Source organism: Neofelis nebulosa, chromosome 15 (genome assembly GCF_028018385.1).
Source record: "Neofelis nebulosa isolate mNeoNeb1 chromosome 15, mNeoNeb1.pri, whole genome shotgun sequence".
Taxonomy (NCBI): Eukaryota; Metazoa; Chordata; class Mammalia; order Carnivora; family Felidae; genus Neofelis; species Neofelis nebulosa.
In genome coordinates, this window is record NC_080796.1 from 26,367,414 (window position 1) to 26,394,628 (window position 27,215).

Sequence of the window (27,215 nt, forward strand, 5' to 3'; positions counted from 1 at the left end):
AGAAAATGGAGAGGGGGTGCTAAGGACCCAGCTTTGAAAAACTCCCAACATTTAGACTAGAGAAGAATGAACCTCAAAGGAGGCAAAGAAGGTGTGATTAGAGGGGTTGGAGAAAACCAGTGTTTTTATTTTTTATTTTTTTTAAAAAGACTTTAATAATGGCTTTAGGAATCATCAATGTTTTTGTTTCTATTTGAAAATGCTTCCTTATTTTAAATGACCATTGATTCCAACACTTGTCAGTTAAAAGTAATCTTCATTTGGCCTCTCCAGACACATCTTTGTCTCTTCAACCAGAAGCAGTTATGTCCGTGTCAGGTGTATCTTTGAGTTCTGCTTAGAAGGGAGGTAGTTTTTGCCACAGGAAGTGTTTCATCGGGAAGCAGATGTGCTCCAGTGATAGGAGATGGGAAAGGGATGTTTGTTATTAATTGCTTAGCTTTGTATAAACAAAGACTTTGCATTTTTGAAAGATGTCTTCTTCTAGTTAAGAGAAATGACTCCTATTTTTAAAGTTTTTCATGAGTTGATCTAAGGAGGTATGTGCTGTCTTGTTCTAGTAACAGAACTCCAGAACTCTTTGTTAATTGTAGCATATGTCACGTCTTCTATTACACAAGAGCATGTGGGATATATAGGATAGAATTTCCGTATAGAAAGGGTATGTCTTAAGATAGGAAACAGTGGCAGACTGTTTGCAAACTGAGAAAGCTCAAGTTTTGCCTTTTCATCTCTGTTTGCTTCCCTTAGTTGAAGTAAATCTGAAAGGACATTTTAATGAGAAGATGATAGCCTATCTTAAACTTTAAAAAAGAAAGAATTTTAGCATTTAAACTAAATAACAGTAGAATAACTGGACTTAATGTCACACCTACACTCTTGAAGCCTAAAATTTTCAACTGTGTTCTTGGAAATGCTAATTTGGAAAATGCTAATTTAAGGAGGTTATGGAATCTTGAACTGGGAATTGGGATACATGTGGGTTATTTGCTTGTTTGTTTGTTTTCTGTTAACTAGGTAAGTGTGGACAAATCTCTATGCCCTGCCTTTATCTAATTGTTTGAAAGAGTTGGTTAAGTTGATCTGCAATGACTTTTCTAGTTCTCTGTTCTCTAATTCAGATTCTGAGGGTTAATGTTAAGGCTTTTATTTTTGCTGTGGGTAGATTTTATGTATAAGTGTATAAATTTTTAATATAAAATTTAAAAAGTTATATGTATTATATGTAAATTTCTACTTTCAGAAGGAGCACAATATACATGCTCATTATAAAATTTCATACATTACAAAAATTAATAGTATAAAAATGAAAATCTCTGTTAATAACAAAAATAACAGTAGATTTTGTTGTTAAAAAAATAAAAGAAAATAGCAACCAAGGAGGCAAGAATATACATTGAGGAAAAGACAGTCTCTTCAATATATGGTGTTGAGAAAATTGGACAGCTATATGCAGAAGAATGAACTGAACCACTTTTTTACATCATACACAAAAATAAACTCAAAATGGGCTAAAGACCTAAATGCAAGGGCTGAAGCCATAAAACTCCTAGAAGAAAAACATAGGCAGTTGGGTATCGGCCTTAGCAACATTTTTCTAGATATGTCTTCTCAGGCAAGGGAAACAAAAGCAAAAATCAACTATTGAGACTACACCTAAGTAAAAAGCTTTTGCACAGCAAATAAACCATTAACAAAATGACAAGGCAACCTACTGATTGGGAGAAGATATTTGCAAATGATAATGTATCCAATAAGGGGTTAATATCTCAAATGTATAAAGAATTTACAGAACTCAAACCACAAATAATCTTATTTAAAATGGGCATAGGACTGAATAGACATTTTTCCAAATAAGACATGCATCTGACCAACAGACACATGAAAAGATGCTCAACACCACCAGTCATCAGGGAAATGCAAATCAAAACCACAATGAGATATCACCTTATACCTGTCAGGATGGTTAGACTCAAAAACAGAAGAAATAATGTGTGTTGATAAGGATGTGGAGAAAAAGAAACCCTTGTGTACTGTTGATGGGAATGCAAATTGGGGCAGCCACTGTGAAAGCAGTATGGAGGTTCCTCAAAAAATTAGAAATAGAAATATCATATGATCCAGTAATCCCACTATGAGTATCTACACAAAGAAAATGAAAACACTAATTTGAAAAGATATATGCACCTCTATTTTATTACAGCACTGTATACAATAGCCAAGATTTGGAAGCAACCCAAGTATTCATGGATAGTTGAATGGATAAAGAAGTGATACACATGTGCATATGTGTGTGTCCACACACGCGCGCGTGCACGCACGCACACACACACACACACACAATGAAATATTAGTCATGAAAAAGAATGAGAAATTGCCATGTGCAATAATATGGATGGACCTAGAGGCTATTACACCAAGTTAAAAAAGCCAGAGAAAGATGAATATCTTATGATTTCATTTATATGTGGAATTTAAGAAACAAATGAACAAACAAAAAAAAGACAAAAACCAGACTCTCAAATATGGAGAACAAATTAGTGGTTGCCAGAGTGGAGGTGGGTAGGGGGATTCATGAAGTAAAGGAGATTAAGAGTACAGTTAACTGTGATGAGCACTGAATAATATATAGAATTGTTGAGTGATTGTACCCCTGAAACTACTGTAATACTGTATGTTAATTACACTTTAAAAAAAAAAAAGCCACTTCTCTGCTGCTATTCTGCTTTCCAGCAGTAAGGTCTCCTGCTGGTTTTTGCCTGCTTTTAACAGTTGACCCTTGAACAATGCAGGGGTTAGGGGCACTGACCCCTGTGCAGTCAAAAATCCACATATAATTTTTGACTGCCCCGAAACATAACTAGTAATAGCTTGCTGTTGACCAGAAGCCTTACTGATAACATATTTTATGTATGTGTTTTATACTGTATTCTTACAATAAAAAATAAGCTAGAGAAAAGAAAATGTTAAGAAAATCATAAGGAAAATACATGAACTGTACTGTATTTATATAAAAATAAAACCATGTATAAGTGGGCCTTATTGTTGTTTAGTGATCAATTGTATATGGAAGAGAAGAGAAAATACAGTCAGTTCTGTTATCATGCTTGTCTTCAAAACCAGGATTTGTACCATGTGATTGATATTAAGGAACAATTTGAGTATTGTGTGAATTTTATGTTTGCTTATGTGGCATTTGTCTGAGAAACTAGCTAAATGCAGAAAACTGTATCCACTTAAACTGTGTCGAATAGGAGATACTCAGAAAGCATACATTTCAACCAACTAGCAGCTACCTCAGTCCTCCACTGTGTTGTAAGCCACATCCATCCCCCAGGGTGCCCCAGCTCTCTTTCAGATTTCAGATAATCCTCCTTTCTCTACTTCGCGAAAAAGCAGAGGCTGCACCCTTCTGACTCCCATTCCCACAGGCAAACTTAAAGTTTTTTTTTTTCAAAGTAACTGCCATATTTATTTTAGCATTTAGGTGTTTCTTGACCATTTAACATGTATAAAATGGTCTACAGTTTTTATTAGCTTCTTATCTTTCTTACGTGTCATTGTTACAGTTCTTGAGTGTGGCTCCCCAGCCCCATCTTCCCCATAAGCCCTGTAGTTTTATTGTACAATTTTGTATAGTGTGGTTATTTTTAGGAATGCATGTTACATTATAGCAGAATTGAATGTAATCACAGCGTCTCAAGATCAAGAGAAACTCAAAAGAAGTTGGTTCTATCCTTGTGCCTTAGACTTGGTAAAAATCCTCTTAGTAACTTCTCTAACACCTTGTATACTTTTCCCGTCCTTATGTAAGCCTTTCCTGAGCAACTGGCAGTTCCAAGAGGGAAGCAACCGTGTCTGTCCTGTTCTTTTTTGTTCCTATAGTCCTAATACAGTGCCTGATATATGGTAGGTGTGCAATTACAACGTGACATCTTACTCTATGCAAATGTAAGTACTTGCATACTCATTTAGGGAATTCAGATGTTTCTTTTGATTTAGCAACCAGAATGGTTCTTAAAGCTATGCTTTAAATATTACAAATTATTATTGTGAAACTTTTTTCTTTTTTTTTTTATCTTATTTTAGGGAGAGGAGAGAGTATGTGAGCAGGAAACAGGGGCAGACAGAGAGTGAATCTTTAAGTTTGTTTATTTATTATGAGAGAGCGTGTGCGCGAGTGCACCACTCAGGGAGGGGCAGAGAGAGACAGAGACAGACGCAGAGACAGAGAGAATCCCAAGCAGTGTGTGCTGTGAGTATGGAACCCAATATGGGGCTCCAACTCATGAATGGTGAGATCATGACCCAAGTTGAAACCAAGAGTCTGACACTTAACTGCCTGAGCTACCCAGGTGCCCCTAATTTTTCTTGAAGTTTATTTATGAGAGAGAGCATCTTTTTTAAAGTTTACTTTTGTTTATTTTGAGAGAGAGCTAGAGAGCAAGCGGGGGAGGGGCAGAGAGGGAGACAATCCCAAGCAGGCGCCTGCTGTCAACACAGAGCCCAATGCAGGGCTCAAACTCAAAACCCTGAGATCATGACCTGAGCCAAAATTAATATTCAGTTACCAGCTGACTGAACCACCCAGGCACCCTGAGAGAGAGAGAATCTTGAGCAGGCTGTGTATGGAGCCCAGCATGGAGGTCGATCCCACCACCCTGGGGTCATGACCCGAGCTGAAATCAAGAGTAGGACACTCAACTGACTGAGCCGCCCAGGTGCCCCTGTGGAAATTTTAAAGTAGTTGATTGAAACTTGAGGTCGCAGAAACATTCCTGTACTGACCCTTCAATCAGCAGCCAATTGTTATAGTAGGATTTATAATGAATGTGGTAGTTCAGTGAGTATCATTGTTTCTAATTTTAAAAGACTATAAATCCTGTGAATATTTTCTTAAAAATTCCTGAATTCATTATGTATATTTTGAGAAAACTCAGAAAATGTGGAGTGGCAAGTTATTGTCTTAAATTCAGATGAAAGATAAAACTTGGAGAAATAAGTAACAAATAATATTAGGCTTTGATAATGATAAAAGATGACTGAAGCATTTTTCGACTCAAACTTTAGCAGTTGTGAGAGAGATGAGTCTTCTTTATTTCTTTTTTTTTAAATTTTTTTTTTTCAACGTTTTTTATTTATTTTTGGGACAGAGAGAGACAGAGCATGAACGGGGGAGGGGCAGAGAGAGAGGGAGACACAGAATCGGAAACAGGCTCCAGGCTCCGAGCCATCAGCCCAGAGCCTGACGCGGGGCTCGAACTCACGGACTGCGAGATCGTGACCTGGCTGAAGTCGGACGCTTAACCGACTGCGCCACCAGGCGCCCCTCTTCTTTATTTCTTTAACTGTTCTTCCTAGAGACTGTCACTTCCTCAGTCTGTTGCTCTTTTGCTTTCTGATTTCTCCTGCATCTTTTTCTGTGTTATTTAATATTTTCCAGTTCCATATTCCTTGAATAGGGAAGTTTATAGTAAGAAGAATTGTGGCACTTCCTTAGAAGGATTAAGTTGATGAGTTTAGGAACTGTGATAATTATTTTTACCTTACCTATTTAGTGTATAAAAGAATTTTCTCATTTAACATTGAGTCTCGGAATTTCACGAGGTCGATTACAGAGCTCAAGTTCTACTCCTGTACAACTTTTCTCAAAGTTATAGTCTTAATTTAATTTTCCACTGAAGTGTCTTAATAGGGGCTAATCTTGATCGACTTCCCTCTCCCATAAAACCTGTGGAACTAGATATTTCTTTACATTAGTCAAAAGATACTCTGAAACAGACACCGTTACAGTGTTATTAATGAAAATATCTGTATTACAGGCTGAAAGGAAATAGTTGTGAAATTTTAAACATTTCACTTGCTTTTCCTTTTTAAGTTTATTTATTTATTTTTGAGAGAAGAGAGAACGAGCAGGGGAGGGGCAGAGAGAGAGGGTGAGAGAGAATCCAAAGCAGCCCCCGCACCGTCAGTGAGGACCCCAATGTGGGGCTTAAACTCACAAACTGTGAGATCATGACCTGAGCCGAAACCAACAGTCGGATGCTTAACCAACTGAGCCACCCAGGTGCCCCAAATTTTACTTGCTTAATATTTTATTTTGATGTAATTTCAAACCTATAGAAAATTTGCTAGAGTGCAAGAAACTCCCGTATATCCTTTACCTAGATTCAATAATTGTGTACGCTTTGCCCCATTTGTTTTATCATAACGTATCTACTTTTCTATGCATAGTTTTTTTCTTGAATCATTTGAAAGTAAGTTGGAAACATCATGCCCCTCCCCTATGTCCCTAAATACTGCGAATTTCCTAAGAATAAGAACATTCTCTTTTGTAATCATAGTAAAGCTATCAAAATCCGGAAATTTAATTTGATATGATTCTATTATCTAATCCATAATCCATATTCTACTTTCGTCATTTGTCTCAATAATGTCCTTTATAGCTATTTTTTCCCCAGTTCAGGATCCAGTCCAGATCATGCATTGCTTTTAGTTGTCTTTCTTTAGTCTCCTTTAAATTATAGCAGTTTCATAGCTGTTTTTTTTTTATTTTCTTAACCTTGACATTTTTGAAGCAGACTATTTTAACACCCACCTGTGCAGATCTTAATGAATGGCATAACTTGCTTCAGATCCCTTTTTTGTGTGAGAAACAAAATGTGGCTGAAACTGAAAAAAAAAGTTATTTTGTAGATTCTTAATTTGAATTTATGTGATATTGCTTGTGACTAGGTTAGACTTAGGTCAAGTATTTTTGCAAGAATAATACATGAGTATGTATCCTTCACAGTTCAACATTTCAGGAGGCACATAATGTTAGTTCCAGTATTTGTATGTATGTATGCATTCATTCATTCATTCATCCATCCATTCATTCATTCATTCTCTTTGGCATGTTTACTTCTTTCCTTAAGCCTCAAATACACAGAAAATGATTTCAGAATTGCTAACTCATAACACTGACTAAGCATACCTACTAACTGGAGTTTGATATTGCTTACAATTTTTTAAGGTAAAATTTAATTATGGAAAAGTGCATAAATCTTAAGTGAACACTTGGGTGAGTTTTGATAAAAACATAAACCTATATTCCTATCTCTGTGACAGAAGGCTTCTTGGTGCCCCTTTCCTGTTAATAGTGTCCTTCATCATTGACAACTACTTTTCTGGCTTTTTTTTCCATTATAGATTAGTTTGTCCTGTTTTAGAACTCCATAGAAATGGAGTTATACAGTATGTACCCTTTTGTGTCCATTTCCTTTTGTTGGCATAGTATCTGGGATATTCGTCCACATTTTTTTTTTTTTTTAATTAATAGTTCATTCTTTTTCTGGTTGAGTAGTATATCATTGTATGAAAATACCACAATTTGTTTATTCATTCTACTGCAATGGGCATTTCCAGTTTGTGGCTGTTTTAAATAAAGCTGCTGTGAACATTCAGGTACAAGTGTGTATATTTTCATTTCTCTTGAGTAAATGCCTATGAGTGTAACCACTGGGTCATAGGGTAGATGTATGTGTATCTTTATAAAGAAAATTTCAAATTTGTCTCCTAGTAATTGTACCGTTTTATGTTCCCATCCCCAATTATGAGATTTCTGGTTGCTCCACATCCTCACCAACACCTGTGTTATTAGCCCTTTAAATGTTAGCCATTCTTTGGATGTGAGTGATGTCTCATTATAGCTTTAATTCATATTTCTCTAACTACTGATGAGATTGAGTACTTTTTTATATGCCTATTGACCATTCATGCAACTTTCTTCTTTCTTTCTTTCTTTCTTTTTTTTTTTTTTTTTTTTTTTTTTTTCCCCACACAGCTTTCTTTGTGAAGGGTTTGTCCAACTGTTTTGGCCTATTTTTAAATATTAGGTTTCTGTTTTACTCATTAGTTGTAGTTCTTTATATATTGTGGTACAAATAGTGAGGTATTTGTATGGTGAATATTTTCTCCCATTTTTTGACTTGCTTATTGATTTTCTTAATATATCTTCTACTGAACATAAGCTTTTGATTTTCATGGACTTATATTTATTAATATTTTCCTATTATGGTTAATGCTTTTTGTGTTCTAAAAAATCTTTGTCTACCCTCAATTTGCAAATATATTCTCTTATGGTTTATTTTATAAGCTTTATAGTTTTATATTTTGCATTTAGGCTTATTTTCATTGCAGATTAATTTTTGTAGAAAGTGTGATATGCCATAAATAGAGATTACAGCTTAATGTTTATTGTGTTTCTCTATGCAAAGTCAGATTTCTGTTTTTTGTTTTTGTTTTTAAACAGGGGAAAATGTTATGATTGTAAGACACTTTGATTTGTTATGCTTTTGGGAAAGCCAAGTACTTCATCATTTCAATATAGAAATGTGTAAATTTAGAGACTGCATAAACAAAAATGAGATTATTGCCTTATGATAATGGAAATAACTAGAACATTTAAATATACACACACACACACACGTGTGTGTGTGTGTGTGTGTGTATATATATATATATATATATATATATATATATAATTTATTTATTTGAGAGAGACAGAGATGGTGTGAGTGGGGGAGAGGCAGAGAGATAGGGAGAGAGTGTATCCCAAGGAGGCTCCATCCACACTGTCAGTGCAGAGCTTGTTGCGGGGCTCTATCCCATGAAACCATGAGATCATGACCTGAGCTAAAACCAAGAGTCAGGTGCTCAACTGACTGAACCACCCAAGCACCCCTAGAACATTTTAAGATGTTTAAAAGAATAGATAGCATACAAGGCACCTGGGTGGCTCAGTCGGTTAAGCGTCTGGCTCTTGGCTTTGGCACAGGTCATAATCTCATGGTTTGTGAGTTCGAGCCCCACATTGGGCTCCAAGCTGAGAGTATAGAGCCTGTTTGGGATTCTCTCTCTCCCCCGCCCCTCCACTCGTGCTCACTCTCTCTCTCAAAATAAATAAACTTAAAAAAAAAAGAATAGATATGGTACTAAATTAACTATTTCTACAGCAATGAGACTTTGTGTGAGAACTGTTCTTCATTGTACATGTTCTACAACTACATGAATAGTTTTTTTAGTTTTCCAGATGAGATTATTTTTTTCTACAACTTGCAAAGTGATTTGATTGCCATGTTATAAATCTTTTATTGGTGGTCTAAAGTCTGTCAGGTTTTCCATTTGAAACCCCTATTTTCAGGAGCAGACATTTGAAAAAAAAAATTAACCAGCCAGAAACTTGGCATTCATGATCTTGGTTCACTATAAGGTACTTGCTTTAACAAAATTTTAAATAGTCAGCTTTTTTTTTTTTAAAGTTGTAAGCAGCACAGAGAAGAGTAAAGGAATTTCTTTGTTTAAACAAGGAATATTTTTCCAGACAACTTATCCCAATTAAATTGACAAAGCAAACTTTCCCCTTCTAGAAATCATTTAAGTATGTATGTTCCTGTTCTATTTCCCACAAGAGACTACCTCAAGACTTTGCTTTTACTTTGCTATAATTCATAGCAAATATCCTTGATCCCTGTTCTCTTTTCTGTTCATTTATGCTTTTAAAATTCTCTCTAGTATATTTATTTATATTTACAATGGCTTTGAATTTTGGCATTCTTTTTTTCATTTTTCCTCCTTGTAGTGCCTCCTTAAACAAAACAGTATATGCCTCTACCTATTGGTTGACAATCAATATTAATTTTGGGAGAAGATGTGGTATAAATAGCAGTGATTTTCTTGAAATTAAATTTCTGAAATACAGACTTTAAAAACTATTCTGTAGAGTTGCCACTTAAAGGGCAGGCTTTGAGGCAAGTTTTCTTTCCTCTTCCGTACAGTGTGGATGTCAGCTTGAGTACTTTCACAATCTGTTTTTAACCCACTGTCATTTGCATGGTGAACACTTAACTGCTATTGGTCCAGAAAGGTGTTTGTGGGTTTTTTGTTGCTCTTATTTCACTTCTTATTTTCTTTAAAATCATTTCCTGAAAACTTAGTACAGAAATGTAACCTACTGCAGCAAGCGAGATGATCTTCTGGAAATCTTTACTTTTGCTTCACTCTGAGGATAATTTGCTTCAGGCAAGAGATTTTTGGGTGCTGCTGAAATTTCGGAGATCTGGGAAAATGGGGTAATAACATGACACCAGCTCTTAAGCAGCAACATCTGCTGTGGTTCAAAGCCACACAAAGAAAGCTGCTTAAGCAGTTGAATATTTTGGACTGCACGGACAAGTGTGGTTCAACTGCAAAGACTGCAGAGTGGAGGAAACTTAAAGTTTAGAGAAGTTGTTTAAAAATGGAGTCGTGGAAGATGAGCATCTTTAAGAGACAAACATCACCTTGTCCTCCAAGCTATCGAAGATCTTTGTCAGAACCTGCTTATGCAAATTCAGAGATAGGAACAAGCTTAAAGAATTATCCTTGGCGTGGTCCAGTGAAAAGCAAGAGGAAGAAAAATGAACATGCTGTTTCCAACCTAGGAAAGCCACTGGGTGCTTATCGGTGGCAAACACATCCCAGCTTTAGGTGGAAAGGGGGCAAAAGGGAGAGATGGCAGACTAATAAAGGAGACGTGGATGAAGCACAACACAAGGTCGTGCCAAAGATGGTTGGTAATAATGCCTCTTCCTCTGCTAATGAGGTCCTTGGAACATCAACAGAGAAGCTGAACCTGGTCAACACCCGGTCACTTCGGGTTCCATTCACCAGATCTATTTCAGAGCCAGAACCCCGCTGCAGTATCAGATTTGGTAGACCGTGGCCGACTTCAGTGAGGTCAGAGGAGTCTGAGCAGCAGGGATATTTCATCCGTGGCATTTTTTCTACTCTTTCCAATGGCTTCTCCAGGATGCTGAGTTTAAGAGGAGAATCAACCAATGAGCCAGTAAGAGAAGGTATATTGTGATGAATAAGGGTTGAAAAGGAAGGGATGGCTCAATTTTAATTACTATTGAAATTTTAATTACTTGTGTTTTATAATAAGATAAGCCATTCTATTTGCTCATTATGAAGCAAATTTAATATAATTTTTAAAAGTGATAAACACTACTACAGAAATCCTCTTTCAATGAATGATGGTAAATAAAAGTAAAAAATGGATTTGGTTAAATTAAGGAATTTTTTATGTTATACTCTTAAATTCCGCTATGGAGCCTGTATAAAAGGTTTTTGTTTTGTTCGGGTTTTGTTTTTTTTTTTGTAACCCCCTTTTTTAAATCTCCATTGATCCACTTTTGCAAGTTAAATGCAATTTAGAGGAGAAATAATCAAATAATTTCCTCATGAGAAAGTTGAGAATTAAACAGAATTTCTATTATTATCCCTTCATAAAAACTGACAGATATTAGAACTATTTAGAGCAGAACTGTATTGACAGCTTTTATTAGGTTGGAATTATGATTTGCTTATGTCATGAAAATACACAATTTGAATATGGAAGCAAGAGATGCAGATCTTCAACTTGTTCAGATGACAGTGGAGAAGTTTGTGTTTGATTCATTTCATACAAAAGAATCATCAGTTTTTTGCTGTTTTTTTTAATCTCATTTAGGACTTGTTTAAATTTAAAAATGTTTTCTATTGATGGTAGCATTGTTAAATTCAAAAAAAAGAACTCAAAGTTTTATCTGATTGCCTTGGAAATGATTGACCTTATCTGCTGAACTATTTCAGATGTGTGTCATGACCCATATTTGTTTGTTTGTTGTTTTTGGAAACCTCAGCACTGACTCTGATAGTATCTCCATCCAGTTGAGGCCATTTTTGGACAAGCTCTTACTATTAGAAAACTTTAGCTTATCTTTCCTATAAGGTTGACCATATCGTGAAAATTTAAACTCTTTAGGAAATTATGGGAATTGTTGAGGAATTTTGTTGTTGGAGTACAGTCTAATTTCTTTTAAAATGAAGATAAAGAGTGCAAAAGGGTGCCATATCAGTGAAAAATTAAGTAATTTTCCAAATATAGGTGTGACAGTAATTCATTATTCCTCCTAAACCTTGTCCTCCCTAGATTTTCTTTTGCTTCATGAGTTTTAATGATACTGTTAAGTTTATCTGTTTGCTTCTTACCCTTGGCTTATAAATAATTACCAAGAGTAAAATCTTGTTGCTGTACCTGTATTAACATTCCATTAAAATTTTTGAAAGACTAGGTTGTTGGGTTTCCTTGGATGCCAGTATGTGTGTTTCCTTGTTAGGTGATGACAGGATGATGTAAAGGCGTGTCAAAGGGAATTAAGAGTTTGTAATAAATTCTTAGAATAGGTGCTTCTCAAGGGTTAATATGTGTGCAGTTGATGAAAGAAGGCTAGAGGATTTTGAGGGTTTGGGTTTTTTTTTTGTTTTTGTTTTTTGTTTGTTTTTTGTTTGTTTGTTTTTTGTCTTCATAAAGATTTTGGGCTTTTATAGTTAACTTTCGGTTTCTAGTAAATTTGTCAAGCTGTCGACTGCCTGCTGTGTGTCATGTGCTCAAAGACTGTCCCTACTTTTTATACATTTATGGTTTACTTAAGGAGATACAAAGTATTCCGTATTTATTATATTCCTAATATATTTCCTAATACTCTTTATCACTTATAATCACAGAATAATTATGCATAAACAGAGTTTAAGGTGCTGTTAATAAGGGATTTCAAGTCAAATAATTAAAGAACCCTACCCAGTATTCTCTCCAGTCAGATAGATCAGCAATTTTTATTAAACAGTTAACTGTGATGTCCCCTACATGCTTTACCAGTGAAGATTCAAGCTCTTAAACCTGAAATGTTCTATTTAGTACAAAGATTGTTGCCAGTTCTTGTCTAGAGATCTCTTTTTCTCTGTGGCCCGTAGCTTCTACCCAGCGTAGAGTCTGTGTCAGTGGTTTTCTAACTTTCTGTAATCGTGAACCTTCCAGCCTTGCTTATTCCCCACAAGAGAGAGTATGATTGGCCCAAGAGACCTGAATTCTACGTCCATCTATGCCAGTTATCTTCTGTGAAATTTACTCACTGAGTCTCTTTTCACACTTTTGTGGAATGGTAATTCCTTCCTCACAAGCGATAAAATTTGAAAATGCTATGTATATTATTTATTCACAGATGGCATATAAATGAAAATTGTTCTGATCAGAGCTGCTATTGTGGTATCATAGCAAGGTATGGAATATTAAACCATAGATATCTTTAAGACTGTGTTAAGGAAATAAATATATTTCTTAATTTGAAACTCACTAGTGTTTGTTACTTTTCTTATTCAATATGAACTGCAAGAGGTGACAGGCATTAAGTAATGTAGTGTGTATTTAAAGCATTTAAATGTATTTAAAGCATTTGGCACATAGCATTTGTTCAATATATATTAGATCTTGTTTCTGTTAAGAAAGTGAAATTACACGGATATAGTTTTTTAAAAAAATAGGGAGGAGAGGGGCACCTGGGTGGCTCAGTCAGATGAGTGTCTGACTTCGGCTCAGGTCGTGATCTCACGGTTCATGGGTTTGAGCCCCGCATTGAGCTCTGTGCTGACAGTTCAAAGCCTGGAGCCCGCTTCAGATTCTGTGTCTCCCTCTCTCTCTCTGCCCTTCCCCTCAACTCTCTCTCTCTCTCTCTCTCTCTCTCTCTCTCTCTCTCTCTCTCTCTTTCTCTCTCTCTTTCTCTCAAAAATAAATAAACATTTTAAAAAGTTAAAAATAATAGGGAGAGAGGGAGGATACCTGATTGTTGAGTGTTGTACTTGACAAATGTAAGTAAATTGCAATGTTCTAGTCTTTAAAAAAATTTTTTTTACATTTATTTATTTTTTGAGAGAGCACAAGTGGGGGATGGGCAGAGAGAGAAGGAGACACGGAATCCGAAGCAGGCTCCAGGCTCCGAGCTGTCAGTACAGAGCCCGACGCTGGGCTCGAACTCCCAAACTGGGAGATCATGACCTGAGCCGAAGTCGGACCCTCAACCAACTGAGCCACCCAGGCGCCCCTGCAATGTTCTAGTCTTAAACCCTGTGCACCTGAACTTGTTCTGAGCATAAACAAGGAATAATTTCTTGTGCCATAGCTGACTGTAATTACCCTCATGCTTAAAGCAGTGAAATATGTCATTCTCAGGGTCTCTAACCAATTTAGGAGGGAGAAGCTGAAAGGCTTCAGTGATATTCCATGCTCAACCCTCCAGTTGTGCAATAAATATTCCTTTGTCTGATGTAGGTCAGATAATATGTAGGTCAAATGATACAATGTTAAAATGTAACTTGTACTTTTTATGTCTAATTGTAATTCCAACTGCTTTGGGCTCATGTCTAAGAATGGAGTTTCCATGTTTGCAGTAGTGGAAGTAAATTGAAACACTCAATAAGAGAGGAATAACCACAAACCCATTATAGCATATCAAATCAGCAGACTATCATAGGGCCTACATAGTTGCTACTTACTAGCTGTGTGAAACTTAGAAAAAACTGTTATTGTAAATGTGCATGGGATGTAAATTCTAAGTTACTGGGAGGCAATTTCATTCCTAAATTCTTTTTCTTCCTCTGTCAATAGGTAGAGATAGGAATGAAAGCTTTAAAAAAAAAGGTAGGAAAGGAAATTAAATTTACCCTATGTAGTTCTTCTTTCTGGTTATAGTTTATGTCTTGTTAAACTGACATTATTTATGATGTTACAGTAATAAGACTATCCTCTCTCCAGTGTTATGTTTTTAAAGACCTCCTAACTTGGGAATTAGAAGACTTTATTTTTTTTTCTGGGTAATTTTCTTTTAATATGCTCATTCAATTTTTAAAAAGTTTTTCATAAACCTACTGGGAAGGACCTTATACACTAACTCAACAAAGGTTTATGGAGTTCCTGAGACACTGTTCTTAGTGCTTAGAATATATAGCACATTATTTTATCAAGTAACTAACAGCTTCCTCACTTATTCTAGGGAATCATTAACCAAATTAGAAAAACTAAAAATACTGTAATTTCATAAGATGTACGTCTAATAAATAGTGGTGAGGATTAGTTAGTATAAGAATTTATACAGTGTTTCAGATGTTCTCTAGAATTGGACCTTTTATTTACTTATGAATTAAAAGAGATGTCTGTGCAAAACACAGAGAACTATGTTCCCTTTCTGACATCTCCTAAGGATTGCTGCATTTCAGCAATTTTGTGTAACACCTACCCACCTATAGTATTAGCTATTAATATTTGCTATTAATTAGCTATTTTAGCTATATATATTTTCAGTATTAATATTTGCATATTAATATATACCAAATTATTCCTTTCTGCGTGATTTCAGCGTATGTTTAAAATCTTCTGAGTGTCTCTATTTCTGTTTAAAAATATTTTCCTGGGGCACCTGGCTGGCTCAGTTGGTTGGGTGTCCGACTTCAGCTCAAGTCATGATCTCACGGTCCATGGGTTGGAGCCCCACATTGGGCTTTGTGCTGACAGCTCAGAGCCTGGAACCTGCTTAGGTTTCTGTGTCTCCCTCTCTGTGTGCCCCTCCCCTACCTTCTCTCTCTCTCTCTCTCAAAAAAAAAAAAAAAAAAATTTAAAAAATTTTCCTAGAATTTCTCTTATTTCACAGATTTTTCTATTTCTATAGTCAATAAGGTTTTTTTTACCCTACAAAATGAAATAAACTTTTCTCTAATTATAAAAGTAAAAAAAAGCTGTATAAAATTTTTCAGACAAAAATATAAGGAAGACCTTTAAAACGGGTCATAATCCCTAAGGATTTTAGTTTTAATCAAGCAATGAAAATTTAAATTTTTTTTCAGGTACCAAACAGGTAGATGATAGCTATGTAATAGGCTGCTTAGTCCTTATGTTGGAGTTAGATCTGGGGTTAAATTCTGGCTGTCTTTTTAGTTGCGAAGTAGACATAACGTCTCCAGTTCTGTTTTCTTTATAAGAAAGTACAACTGTCCCCAATGGACAAATGTATGTTGTGCATACGTACATATATACACACACGTCTTCTTTATGTGTATGTCCCTACACACAATGGAATAAAGAAGAATGAAATCTTGCCATGTGCAACAACATGGATGGAGCTAGAGAGTTTAATGCTAAGCAAAATAATTCAGACAGAGAGACAAATACCATATGACTTCACTCATAATGTGGAATTTAAGAAACACACACACACACACACACACACACAAACAAGCAAAGGAAAAAATAAGGGAGAGAGAGACAAACCAAGAAATATACTCTTAACTGTAGAGAACAAATTGATGGTTACTAGAGGGGAGGTGGAATGGGGGAGATGAGTGAAATAGGTGATGGGGATTAAAAAGTACACTTATGATGGCCTCTGAGTAAATCTAGAATTGTTGAATCACTAAACAATATAGTGAATACTTATATAGCACTGTATTTTTATTGGCATAAAACTTAAAAACTTAATTAAAAAATGAAACTAGAGCTGTAATCTAGATGCTGTGCAGTTGTAACAAGGATTAAATGAGATAGTATGTGTCACGTGCTTTGTCTACCTTGTAGTCACTTTAAAATAAAAATCATCTGTTCATGAGGACACATCCTGGAGTCTCCTTGGAGTAGACTTAAGAATGTTTCAATCCTCATTTTACATTTATAAAACATTTATTAAGATAACCAGTTTTGTCTAAGTGATATTTTCTAAATGTGTTCTCAAATTCTGTGAATACTTTATTTTAGCTTTGTATTTACTAACTGCTTAGTAGAAGCAGTTAGTAGAACTGTTAATAGAAGAACCTTTGCAATTTTTTTTTAACGTTTATTTATTTTTGAGACAGAGAGAGACAGAGCATGAACAGGGGAGGGGCAGAGAGAGGGGGAGACACAGAATCTGAAACAGGCTCCAGGCTCTGAACTGTCAGCACAGAGCCCGACGTGAGGCTCGAACTCACGGACCGTGAGATCATGACCTGAGCCGAAGTCGGCCGCTTAACCGACTGAGCCACCCAGGTGCCCCTGCAATTTTTTTTTACGATATGTAGACCTCCCAACTAAGAGCAGTGTTGTGTGTATGTACACTTCCATTTGTTCATGACTTCTTTAATTTTTCCATTGGGACTTTGCAAATGTTTTTAATAAAAGAAAAAATTAACCTTCACACATTTTATTATACTTGTGATTGAGCTCTGTTTTTATTGCATATTTTACAGTTAATTTTAAAGATGATAAAAAGTATGTTGATTTTTTGTACTGAGCTCTAGTTTATTACTGATTGTTCATCTGATATTTAAAATCAGCATCCCTTATTTTAGGAGCAGAATATTTTAGGGGAAAGAAGATTAGTCTTTGGAGACATGAAGACCTGTTTCCAAACTCTTTATATGTCATCTATTTGCGTGTAATTCTTGGTATGTTATGTTTGACCTCTCTGAGGTTATCTTCCTCATATTTAAAATAGGGATAATACCTGTATTGAAAGAGTATTACAAAACAACATAAGGTAGTTGTTAAGAATCGGAAGTTTTCTTCAGATATACTTGGGAATAAACCTGTCTTTAAAGAGAATGATTAACACCAACTTTAGGATTTACCTTTGCTGGGGAGAACGAAGGGGATAGGGAGGGAAGTGTTGCATGGGTCGATGGAAGTTACTGGCATTGTTTTCATTAGGGATCAAATTATGGTTTCACCGATATTTATGGTAATGCCACAAATAAGTAGATGAACGGATGAGTTAGGTAACTTAAAAACCAGGCCATGCATGATCCATTTATAACAATGGGTCAGAATGAAGAATGACCATTAAAATGATTAAAAATATTTTCAGATTCTGGCTCTACCACTCATTAGTAATGGGACCTTGGGCAGATTACTTTATGTCTCTGAGCCTACTTGAGCTTACTCATTTGTAAGATGAAGTAATATCTGCTTAGTAGGTTGTTGTGACGATTAGATGAAATGGGCTGTGTAAAGTCCATGGCACAGTGCTTGTCAAGTAGTGAGAGCTCAGTAGAAGTTACTGCCCAGGGATGCACTGAGGCCAGCTTGCAGAAGCCTGTCGATTGTTGTGTATTTATTGCCAGTGGCCCAGTAGTGACACTGCATTGATACCTTCAAATTAACCACCATGGTGGGGCTGTTAGTACCTCGGAAATGTTGCAGATCAAACGGTGGTAATGGGGGTGTGTGGTAGTGTTTCAGAGGTGGCAGCTGTTAAATTTAACATACCATTGGTAACACCTATTATTATTTAAATCTTCGGAGTTAATAACCAGTATTACACAAAATAGGATTTTTGACTTTAGTTTTAAATATGCTGCTTCTCCCATTAAGAAATTTTATATTTAATATTTTAGAGTATTAAAGTTGAATACTGAGTTGTATTAAATTGGCATCTGTTGAGATGTATTTTTTTTTTTATCATTCATAGTCCTATTATTTTGCTAGCATTGAAGTGTCTGGAATACCCTATGTATGGTACACAATTATTTTAAGGTGTTTTTTGCTGAGGTATGCTAGCACTTTTTATTTAGATCACTTTTGTTTTGTTTTGATAAGTCATCTGTAACTATGCTCCTACCTCTGAGATTATGCAGTAATTTTTTGGAGTCCTATTATCACGTGATTTTGAGATCAAAACTGTGTATGTTTTTAGCCCATTGAATAAAATGTAATCCTCTTCTAAATTTTAGAATATAAGTAACACTTTAGAAATAATCTGTAGTGAATTCATTCATGGTGCCTTTATTATTTAGCAATTTTACTTTAAAATGATTTAAAATTTTACATTCACTATTATTGACAACTTTTTCTGCTTGTTTCATTTACTGTGTTATGTTTTTAAAATTATTTTCACCTGGATTTTTAGTTCATTAGTATGTGCTAAGTTACCTCCAATGCTAACAAAATTTGTAATTATTTTTGCCTCAGATTTAAGTAAATCCAATTAACATAAAATTCAAGCTAATTATTAGGTACAATCACAATAAAAAAAAGAAAAAAACAAACTAACTTGAATATTTTAGTTTACTTCCCTCATTGAATTTGTATCAAAGTCTCCAGTGAAGCTATTCTTAAAAGTAACATTTTCTTGTCTTTTTTGTCTCATGTTTAAATGATCAGATTTCACTCTTTCCATGTGGTTTTGCAATTTCTGAGCAATCTGACAAATAAAATGAAAAAAATATGTGCTTTATGTGGGAAGACTTTCCTTAACAAATAACTGGCTGGTTTGACTTCTCAGCTAAAACAAAGTTATTTAACTTATATTCACCAAGTCAGTAAACTGAGAAATAAATGTATAAGAGAGAGCCAGTATCCTAAGTAATAAAATTTCTTAGCCTATTTATTTATTTCCCTATAAATAAATGGAAATATTCTAGTCCATTCCTAAAAAAGATTACTTAGCTGCTGTCTCACCTTCTGGCTGCCAGTATCTTTTTTCTTGCTAAATTTCTAGAAATTTGAGTGGGAGAGCCTTTCATTACCAAATCCTGAGATAATCAGAAGACATTCTTCATTGAGGTATTAGGTGCAAAGGATTCAACCCAGTGTGGTCAGTGGTGGTAGTTAATGATGACATCAACCATAGAGTAGTTTTTCTAGACTATGCCTGATAATCTGAGTGCAGAGCCACCCCTAACCTAGGATGGAATTTATTTCTTCAAAGGTATGTAATCTGGTGGTCTGCTTAGGGGCCTGATGCCACAAGCTTGTACCTGTCTCTCAGCTTTAGAATTTGTTATTAATCTCAGTTACCAAAATCGGAGATTCTGATGTTAGAGCCTGGGCTAAAAACCAGTAGAATTCTCAACCACTCTAAAACTTGCCTAGTTATCCAACTAATATTTTTTTAAATGTTTATTTTTGAGAGAGAGAGTGCAAGTACGAGTGGGTGTGAGCAGGGGGAGGGGCATAGAGAGAGAGGGAGACACAGAATCCGAAGCAGGCTCCAGGCTCCAGGCTCCAAGCTGTCAGCACAGAGCCCGACAAGGGGCTCGAACTCACGACCCGTGAGATCATGACCTGAGCCAAAGTCGGACACTTACCGACTGACTGAGCCACCCAGACTCTCCTCAACTAATCTTTTTTGATATATGTTGCAACTGGGTCATTTTTTTTACTTCTCAAGCTTATAAAAATTAATAATCCCTTGTTTTTCAGTTGGTCATGGTTTTCTAGTGAAGTCTTAAGAAGGCAAGCAAACAACAATAACAAAACAAAAAGGATTTGTTTTTAAATATTGTGATCAATAAGTTATTTCACTGGGGGGCGCCTGGGTGGCGCAGTCGGTTAAGCGTCCGACTTCAGCCAGGTCACGATCTCGCGGTCCGTGAGTTCGAGCCCCGCGTCAGGCTCTGGGCTGATGGCTCGGAGCCTGGAGCCTGTTTCCGATTCTTTGTCTCCCTCTCTCTCTGCCCCTCCCCCGTTCATGCTCTGTCTCTGTCTGTCCCAAAAATAAATAAAAAACATTAAAAAAAATTAAAAAAAAAAAAAGTTATTTCACTGGCTGAAACTTTATGGTGTGATTTACACTAGACACTAGGTGTCTCTGGCATTTATCTTGGAGCAAAAATGTCTTAATGTAATGGATCTGGATCCTCAGTATTGAAGATCCCCCTTCATCACCAGCAACCAAGGATGATACAGAATGAACATAGCCCATTATCCATGTTTTGGTAGTTTACAACATGGAGAGGAGGCAGATATGTGAACAGATAAATAATACAAATAATCCCTGACAATGTGTCATTTGAAATAGGTTTGGGTTAATAGAAGTCTCCCAAGTTAAAGAATTAGGGGGTAATTTAGACCCAGGGAACAATGTGAGTGTCAAAAGTACATCCAGCGAGGGGCGCCTGGGTGGCTCGGTCGGTTAAGCGTCCGACTTCAGCCAGGTCACGATCTCGCGGTCCGTGAGTTCGAGCCCCGCGTCAGGCTCTGTGCTGACAGCTCAGAGCCTGGAGCCTGTCTCAGATTCTGTGTCTCCCTTTCTCTCTGCCCCTCCCCTGTTCATGCTCTGTCTCTGTCTCAAAAATAAATAAACGTTAAAATTAAAAAAAAAAAAAGTACATCCAGCGAATGGTGAGAAGTTCACAAAGTGAACTGTGTAGAGGGTGGAAATATGAGTACATGTGACTCCAAAGGAAAATGAGTTAGTGTTTGAAGAATTCTGTGCTGAATACCAGGCTCATGATTTTGGATTTCAAACGTAACAGAGATTTTAAAGTAGGGATATAAGTTTGATTTTTTAGGAAGACGCTTTAACGATAGCATGGATGATGGGCTGATGATGGAGAGATACAGTCAAATTGTGCCAGAGTTTAAGTAAGGTGTGATAAAAGCCTGAATTAAAAATAAGTGTAAAATGAGGGTATAAGAGACTCTTAAATACAGAGAACAAACTGAAAGTTGATGGGGGGGGGCAAGGGAGAGGGGAAAATGGGTGATGGGCATTGAGGAGGGCACTTTTGGGACGAACACTGGGTGTCGTACATAAGTGATGAATCATGGGAATCTACTCCTGAAGCCAAGAGCACACTGTTTGTACTGTATGTTAGCTAACTTGACAATAAATTATATTTAAAAAACAAAAAATAATAAATGAGGGTAGAGGTTCCAGTAAAAAGACCTTTCTGAGGTAGATTGTGACAGAATTTCTAGAGTAAGGCAGAAGGCAAATAAGGGTTCAAGGTGTATAGATTTGGAAAATGGTGGTACCTTTAACTGAATTTGAGAATAAAGAAGTGGAACATTTCAAAGGGGAAAAGGCAGTGAACATGTGTTTAGTAATTTCTATATGCTTGGTTTTCAACCTCTGAGTACCTTATATGCATTTATCTGGTTTAATCCTCTGAAAAATCCTGTGAGGTAGTTGGAGTTATTTTTCTTTTAAAAGTAAGGAATTAGAGAATCAGAAGGGTTTGGGTACTTCTCTAAGACTGCCCAGCTGTCTAGGTTTCTGTAGCTCCTAGGTTTCTGCAACTTCAAGCCCTTGTTCTTACCTCTCCATTTCATGGCCCTGTTTTGAGCATATGATGTTTGAGAGGGTCTTCAAGAACCTGGGAGCATCTGTCCAGTGAGCACTGAGGAATAATGGGGCAGCAGTTCAAGAGTAGAGATCAGTTTTCATATGAAGATAGACATTTGGGAATCATGAGCACATAGACACTGAAGCCACAGGAATGGATGAAATCATTCAGGTGGGAGTTGTAGTGTGGGGGTAGTGAAGTTGTCAAGGTTAGCACCCTGATCTTGGCACATCTGGACACCTTATTCCAGGCCAACCAGAATCTATTAGCAAAGTCACTCAACTTTTATGATTATAGATTAGGAGTTTACCCATTGTGGTGGCAGGTTTACTGTTCGTTCTTTTATACACACACACGCACACACACACACCCCTACCTTATTTATTTTTATTTAAAGCTTTACTGAGATATAATTTACATACCATACAATTTACTCAAAGTATATGACTCAACTGAACTTTTGAATGGTAGCAACATATACCTATCATAAAATTGACCATTTTAATCTTTTTAAGTGTAGTTTCAGTAGAATAAGTATATTCACATTGCTGTACAACCATCATCACCATCCATCTCAGAGTATTTCATCTTCCCAACCTGAAACTCTGTATCCATTGAACAGTAACTCCCCTCTCATCTCTCTCCCCAGCCCCTTGTAACCATTACTTTCTGTCTCTGTGAATTTGACTATTCTAGGTGTCTCACTCATGTGGAATCACAATATTGTCCCTTTTGCACAATTTAGTTGTTTTTAGTATATTCAAAGTGTTGTGCAACCATACTGCAATAAATCTTACAACAACAAAAAGAAACTGTACTTATTAGCAGCACTTCCCCATTGCCCACTCCCCTGCCACAGCCATAGGTAACCACTAATGTGCTTTCTGTCTCTATAGATGTGCCTAAAGATTTCATATAATGGAATCTTATTATATGTGGCCTTTTGTGTATGGCCTGTTAATTAGCATAATTCTTTCAAGGTTAATCTATGTTGTAGCAACTGTCAGTACTTCATTTCCTTTTATAGCCAAATATTATTCCATGATATGGATATACCACATTTTGTTTATATATTCATCAGTTGGTAGACATTGGCTTGTTACACTTTTTGGCTATTATACTGCTATGAATGCTCACAAACAGGTCTTTACATGGGTCTGTGTTTCGCTTGGGTATTTACCCTTCTATTTTGTAAAGGACCTATACTACGTCTAAAATAAGGATGTGGTGTTTTGAGACTTTAAGTCACATTCGGTTTTCCACTTGTTATCTAAACATGTTATAGTCTTGCTATTTGATTCATGTTTTATATCTTTGTGTTCATTCAATAAATGTTTGTGAAGATATTTATAAGATTTTAGTCTTAATTGAATACGTAGTTAACAACTTCCTACACCTGTGTTTTTAAGTTCAGTGTGATCTAGCATTTCCCACTGGTAGCTTGATTAATGAACATGGCGATTTGTCTTCATTGCCAGGATGATTGTCATATTTTTATATGCCTGAGGCAGTTGTTAGTCAATTTCTCATGCTCAAGGCTGGTATATCTTTGTGAGGAAGCAAAGAGAAGAGTGAGATGAGTAATGTCTCTGAATCTATGATTATGAAACCATATCCATATGAGTATACAGGTTCTTAGTGACTGAGCTTTAGTCAGTAAACCACAGGCATTTTTTCCTGTCATTCTCATGTGAATTTTCTCATTGATATATCCTTAGTTTGTCTCTTAGTTTCCAATATGTGGATTTGATGATGATTATTTATTCACTTATCTTCACAAAACAGAAATCTTGTGTTTTGTCCATTTTTTGAGATACTGCCACCAAAATGTCAAAATAGTTTGAGGCTTAAGGGATACCAATTCAATTATAACTTAGCACAGTATATAACCATAACCTTGGCCAAAATAAAGGGTATTTTGAATGTTATGTGTGTGGTTTGTTGTTCTGGAGAAAAGTGGTATCTGGTGGTTAGAACATATGAGTTGCTGTCAGCATTTGTGGGTTTATTCCCAGACCTAAGCTTTTTTTTTTTTTTTTTTTCTCCAAAGAGAGGGAGAGCCTATGCCTGGTATATGTTTAGTACTCAGTACAATGTTTTATATACTATAGATACACTGTAAATACTAATGAAGATTTTATACTACTGGCAGAATAATATACAACAAATTACTGACAGTATATGTAAGATGATATATGTAAGATGATAGCTGGTCATGAGTATTTGGTGATGCCATTCTTCAAGCTTTCTTTGAGAAAGGCATGATTAACATTCCCAAGTAGTAGTGATGGTATTTTAAGCAACTTATAATGAACATTTTTTATTCAAAGTGTTTAGACATTACTCTCTCTGTCCAAGGGACTACTGAAAACTCTACCAAATGGAATTCATCCATTTCACAGTAGTACTTGCCAGAATCTTAGAGTAAGGAACATTTTTAAGATTGTGTGATGATTCTAATGTGTGGAGGCTAGGCACTGATATTCTAGTATTAATGTTTTATTTACCTCCATCCACTTGACAGCATCCTAAGCCAGGAGTTTTAAACAATACGTCTTCTTGTAATATTACTGGTCTTTGAGTTGGATGGAGGTGTTCTGCCCTTAAAATAAGGTAATAAAGGTCTCTTTCTAGTTTACTAAAAACAGCTGGATGGCATTTAAAAATTGTTTTCAATTTAAAAGTTTCTAAATATTTCTTAACATTTTGGCCCCTGGCTTAGTTTATAATAAGATATAAAGTATTGAAATTAACTCAAATTTATAGATTTGATTCTTTTATATTTAATAGTAGTTTGTTGAGTTGCTTTTTGTCCTATGAATTAACTTTAAGGCATGGCTTTTCTTTTCTTTTTTTCCCCCTTCTTCCAAGTTTCATTTAAATTCCAGTTAGTGTATACACTGTATATTAGCTAACTTGACAATAAATTATATTTAGAAGAAAAAAATAAATTTGTAGAGCAGGAAAGTAAGGAGAAAAAAATAAATTCTAGTTAGTTAACATACAGTATAATATTAGTTTCACATGTAGGATTTAGTGTTTCATCACATACAACACCTGGTGCTCATAACTGTAGGGCGTGGCTTTTCAAACAATGTTTTATGAATACCTGTTGTCCACAGTGACCAGGGGTTGGTTGCTAGTAGAAATCATGATTGTAGCTGGTTTATTAATCTTCTCTAGTCTTTATTCCAATTTATTGTATTGACACTTATGCTTCAGATATTGCTGTTAATCTCTAATTTGGGGTTGTATTCCTTTGAATAATGCTTTCCTGTTCCTGTTCTCTGTTGAATTCTAAATATATCATTTTGTTCAGCCAAAGGGAATTTAATATTTTCATCTGAATCCCATTTCTACAGAAGCCTAATGTTCGTTACATTTCTTTTAAACAGTGAGGAATATTCATTGAAGCCCTATTATTAATAGGACCATTTTTGTTATTTTTAGTCAGTTTTCTTTGTCAGCATTAGATTATTTCAAATATGAGATGCAGAGAGACCTTTTATCCAAGAGTAAATAATATTAGAAAAATACCACTTTAAATAACTTAAAGCAGTTGCGAGAATTTCATATTAAATAATGTATGTATGTGTGAATGGAGGGGGGGAGTAGTGGATGATTGGGAATTTACCTTGAAAATCATGAGATGGGAATTTATGGAAATACACTTTTCATTTTAAACAAGATTTGGGTTATAATTGCAACTATGCACTAATTATTAAAATAAACCAAGAACTAAACGTGAAATTTTGTTTGGAATATTTTTTCCAAACAAAATTGTGCGAATGCAGGATGACATCCTTCACGTTTTACTTTTGCTGCGCAGTTACTTTGTTGCTATATGTGTATGTTGTATGTGTGATATATATGTGTGATTATACATATATAGTCATTAGAAGAATCTATTCTTTCAGGGCCTCCTTTTTAAAATTTATACCTATTTCAATTTATTGGAAAACTAGACCCTTCTGTTATATTCTATTGCTGCATTGTTCTAATTTAACAACATAGTTTTTAAAAAAAAAAATTTTTTTTTAACATTTATTTATTCTTGAGAGACAGAGACAGAGCAAGAGCAGGGGAGGGACAGAGAGAGAGGGACACACAGAATCCGAAGCAGGTTCCAGACTCTGAGCTGTCAGCACAGAGCCTGACGCGGGGCTTGAACACACGAACCGGGAGATCATGACCTGAGCTGAAGTCGGCCGCTCAACTGACTGAGCCACCCAGGCGCCCCTTAACAACATAGTTTTAAAGTAGAAGTGTAAGACATAAAGCACGAGGTAGAATTCTGGGGAAAGAGTAAGTAGTTTATAATTCATAAATAAAATAAAATAGGATGAGTTTATGAATATATCTGAATATTTGGTTTTGATAATCATGCTTCCCTCTGGAGTGCTATGTTTTTAGTACACATATATCCTAAATAAGTATTATTAATGTAAATTGTGTCTGTACTTGGGGTAAAATACAGAGTGCTGAGTAACTCTATTAAAGAATGAAATGCTATGTTCAGATATCAAAAGATCTCCAAGCTATGTTATAAAATAAGTGGCAAAATTATTGCATATTTGGGGGGTTCTTTGTAGTTTTCAGACCCTTTCACGTGTGTTATTTGCTAATAGGTACATTGTGGAGAAAGTAATAAGTTTATTTTATGTATGGGGAGGAAAACTTTATAAGTGAGGATGAATCTATTTCCAGAAAGACAACCTCTTTTCCTTTTTTAAGGCAGCTGTGGCTTTGGAATGAGAGATGGGAGACCCTGAGTTAGACCTAAATCTTCCACCAATCTACTACTATTCTTCTATCTGTACCTTAATTTAACTAGAATAAGTTGAATCTTGATCATGGATAAGAATCAGGAACTTATACCTAATACTTTGCCTTCCTCTGCCAGAGATACGGCAAGGGTTACAATGGGAAAAGTGAGCAAAGGATGGCAAGCCACCTACCAATGTCAGTGCAGTATCTTGTATGACTTTACTTACCCTTCATTTGGCTAGCTGTTTGCAGATGATAATACAGATGAATTTTTGCCTCCCCCGCCAAACACATACACATATGCAGAGAAGTAGAAGCTATAGTTGGACTGCTTAGTCTGTAAAGTTCTTCCCAAATGAAGATGCTGTGTTCTCTTGCGATGGTGTTTAACCTTGAGCTTTTTCCTCAATTCAACTGGCCACTCACTCGAGGAGCACTTTCCAGAGCTCCAGGATAGAGAATGTACCTATTTCAACCACAGGTTTGTTTCTTAATTTGCTCACAGCGTCTTCAAGTGT

At 35.8% G+C, this 27,215-nt stretch overlaps 1 protein-coding gene across 9 annotated transcripts in view; it reads left to right on the top strand.

Moving 5' to 3' along the window:
• Positions 1–27,215, top strand: part of RASAL2 (RAS protein activator like 2) — a 359,982-nt gene that overhangs the window by 110,861 nt on the left and 221,906 nt on the right. For 3 of the 9 annotated variants that reach the window (XM_058700418.1, XM_058700414.1, XM_058700416.1), the window contains exon 1: positions 9,967–10,877. The exons of 3 other annotated variants lie outside the window; for them this stretch is intronic. In XM_058700418.1, coding sequence (XP_058556401.1) covers positions 10,280–10,877 — 598 coding nt within the window. In that variant the 5' untranslated portion in view covers positions 9,967–10,279. Of the gene's footprint in view, positions 1–9,966; positions 10,878–27,215 lie in introns of those variants that run through there. 3 more of the 9 variants (XM_058700415.1, XM_058700417.1, XM_058700423.1) reach the window with 2 other exon arrangements.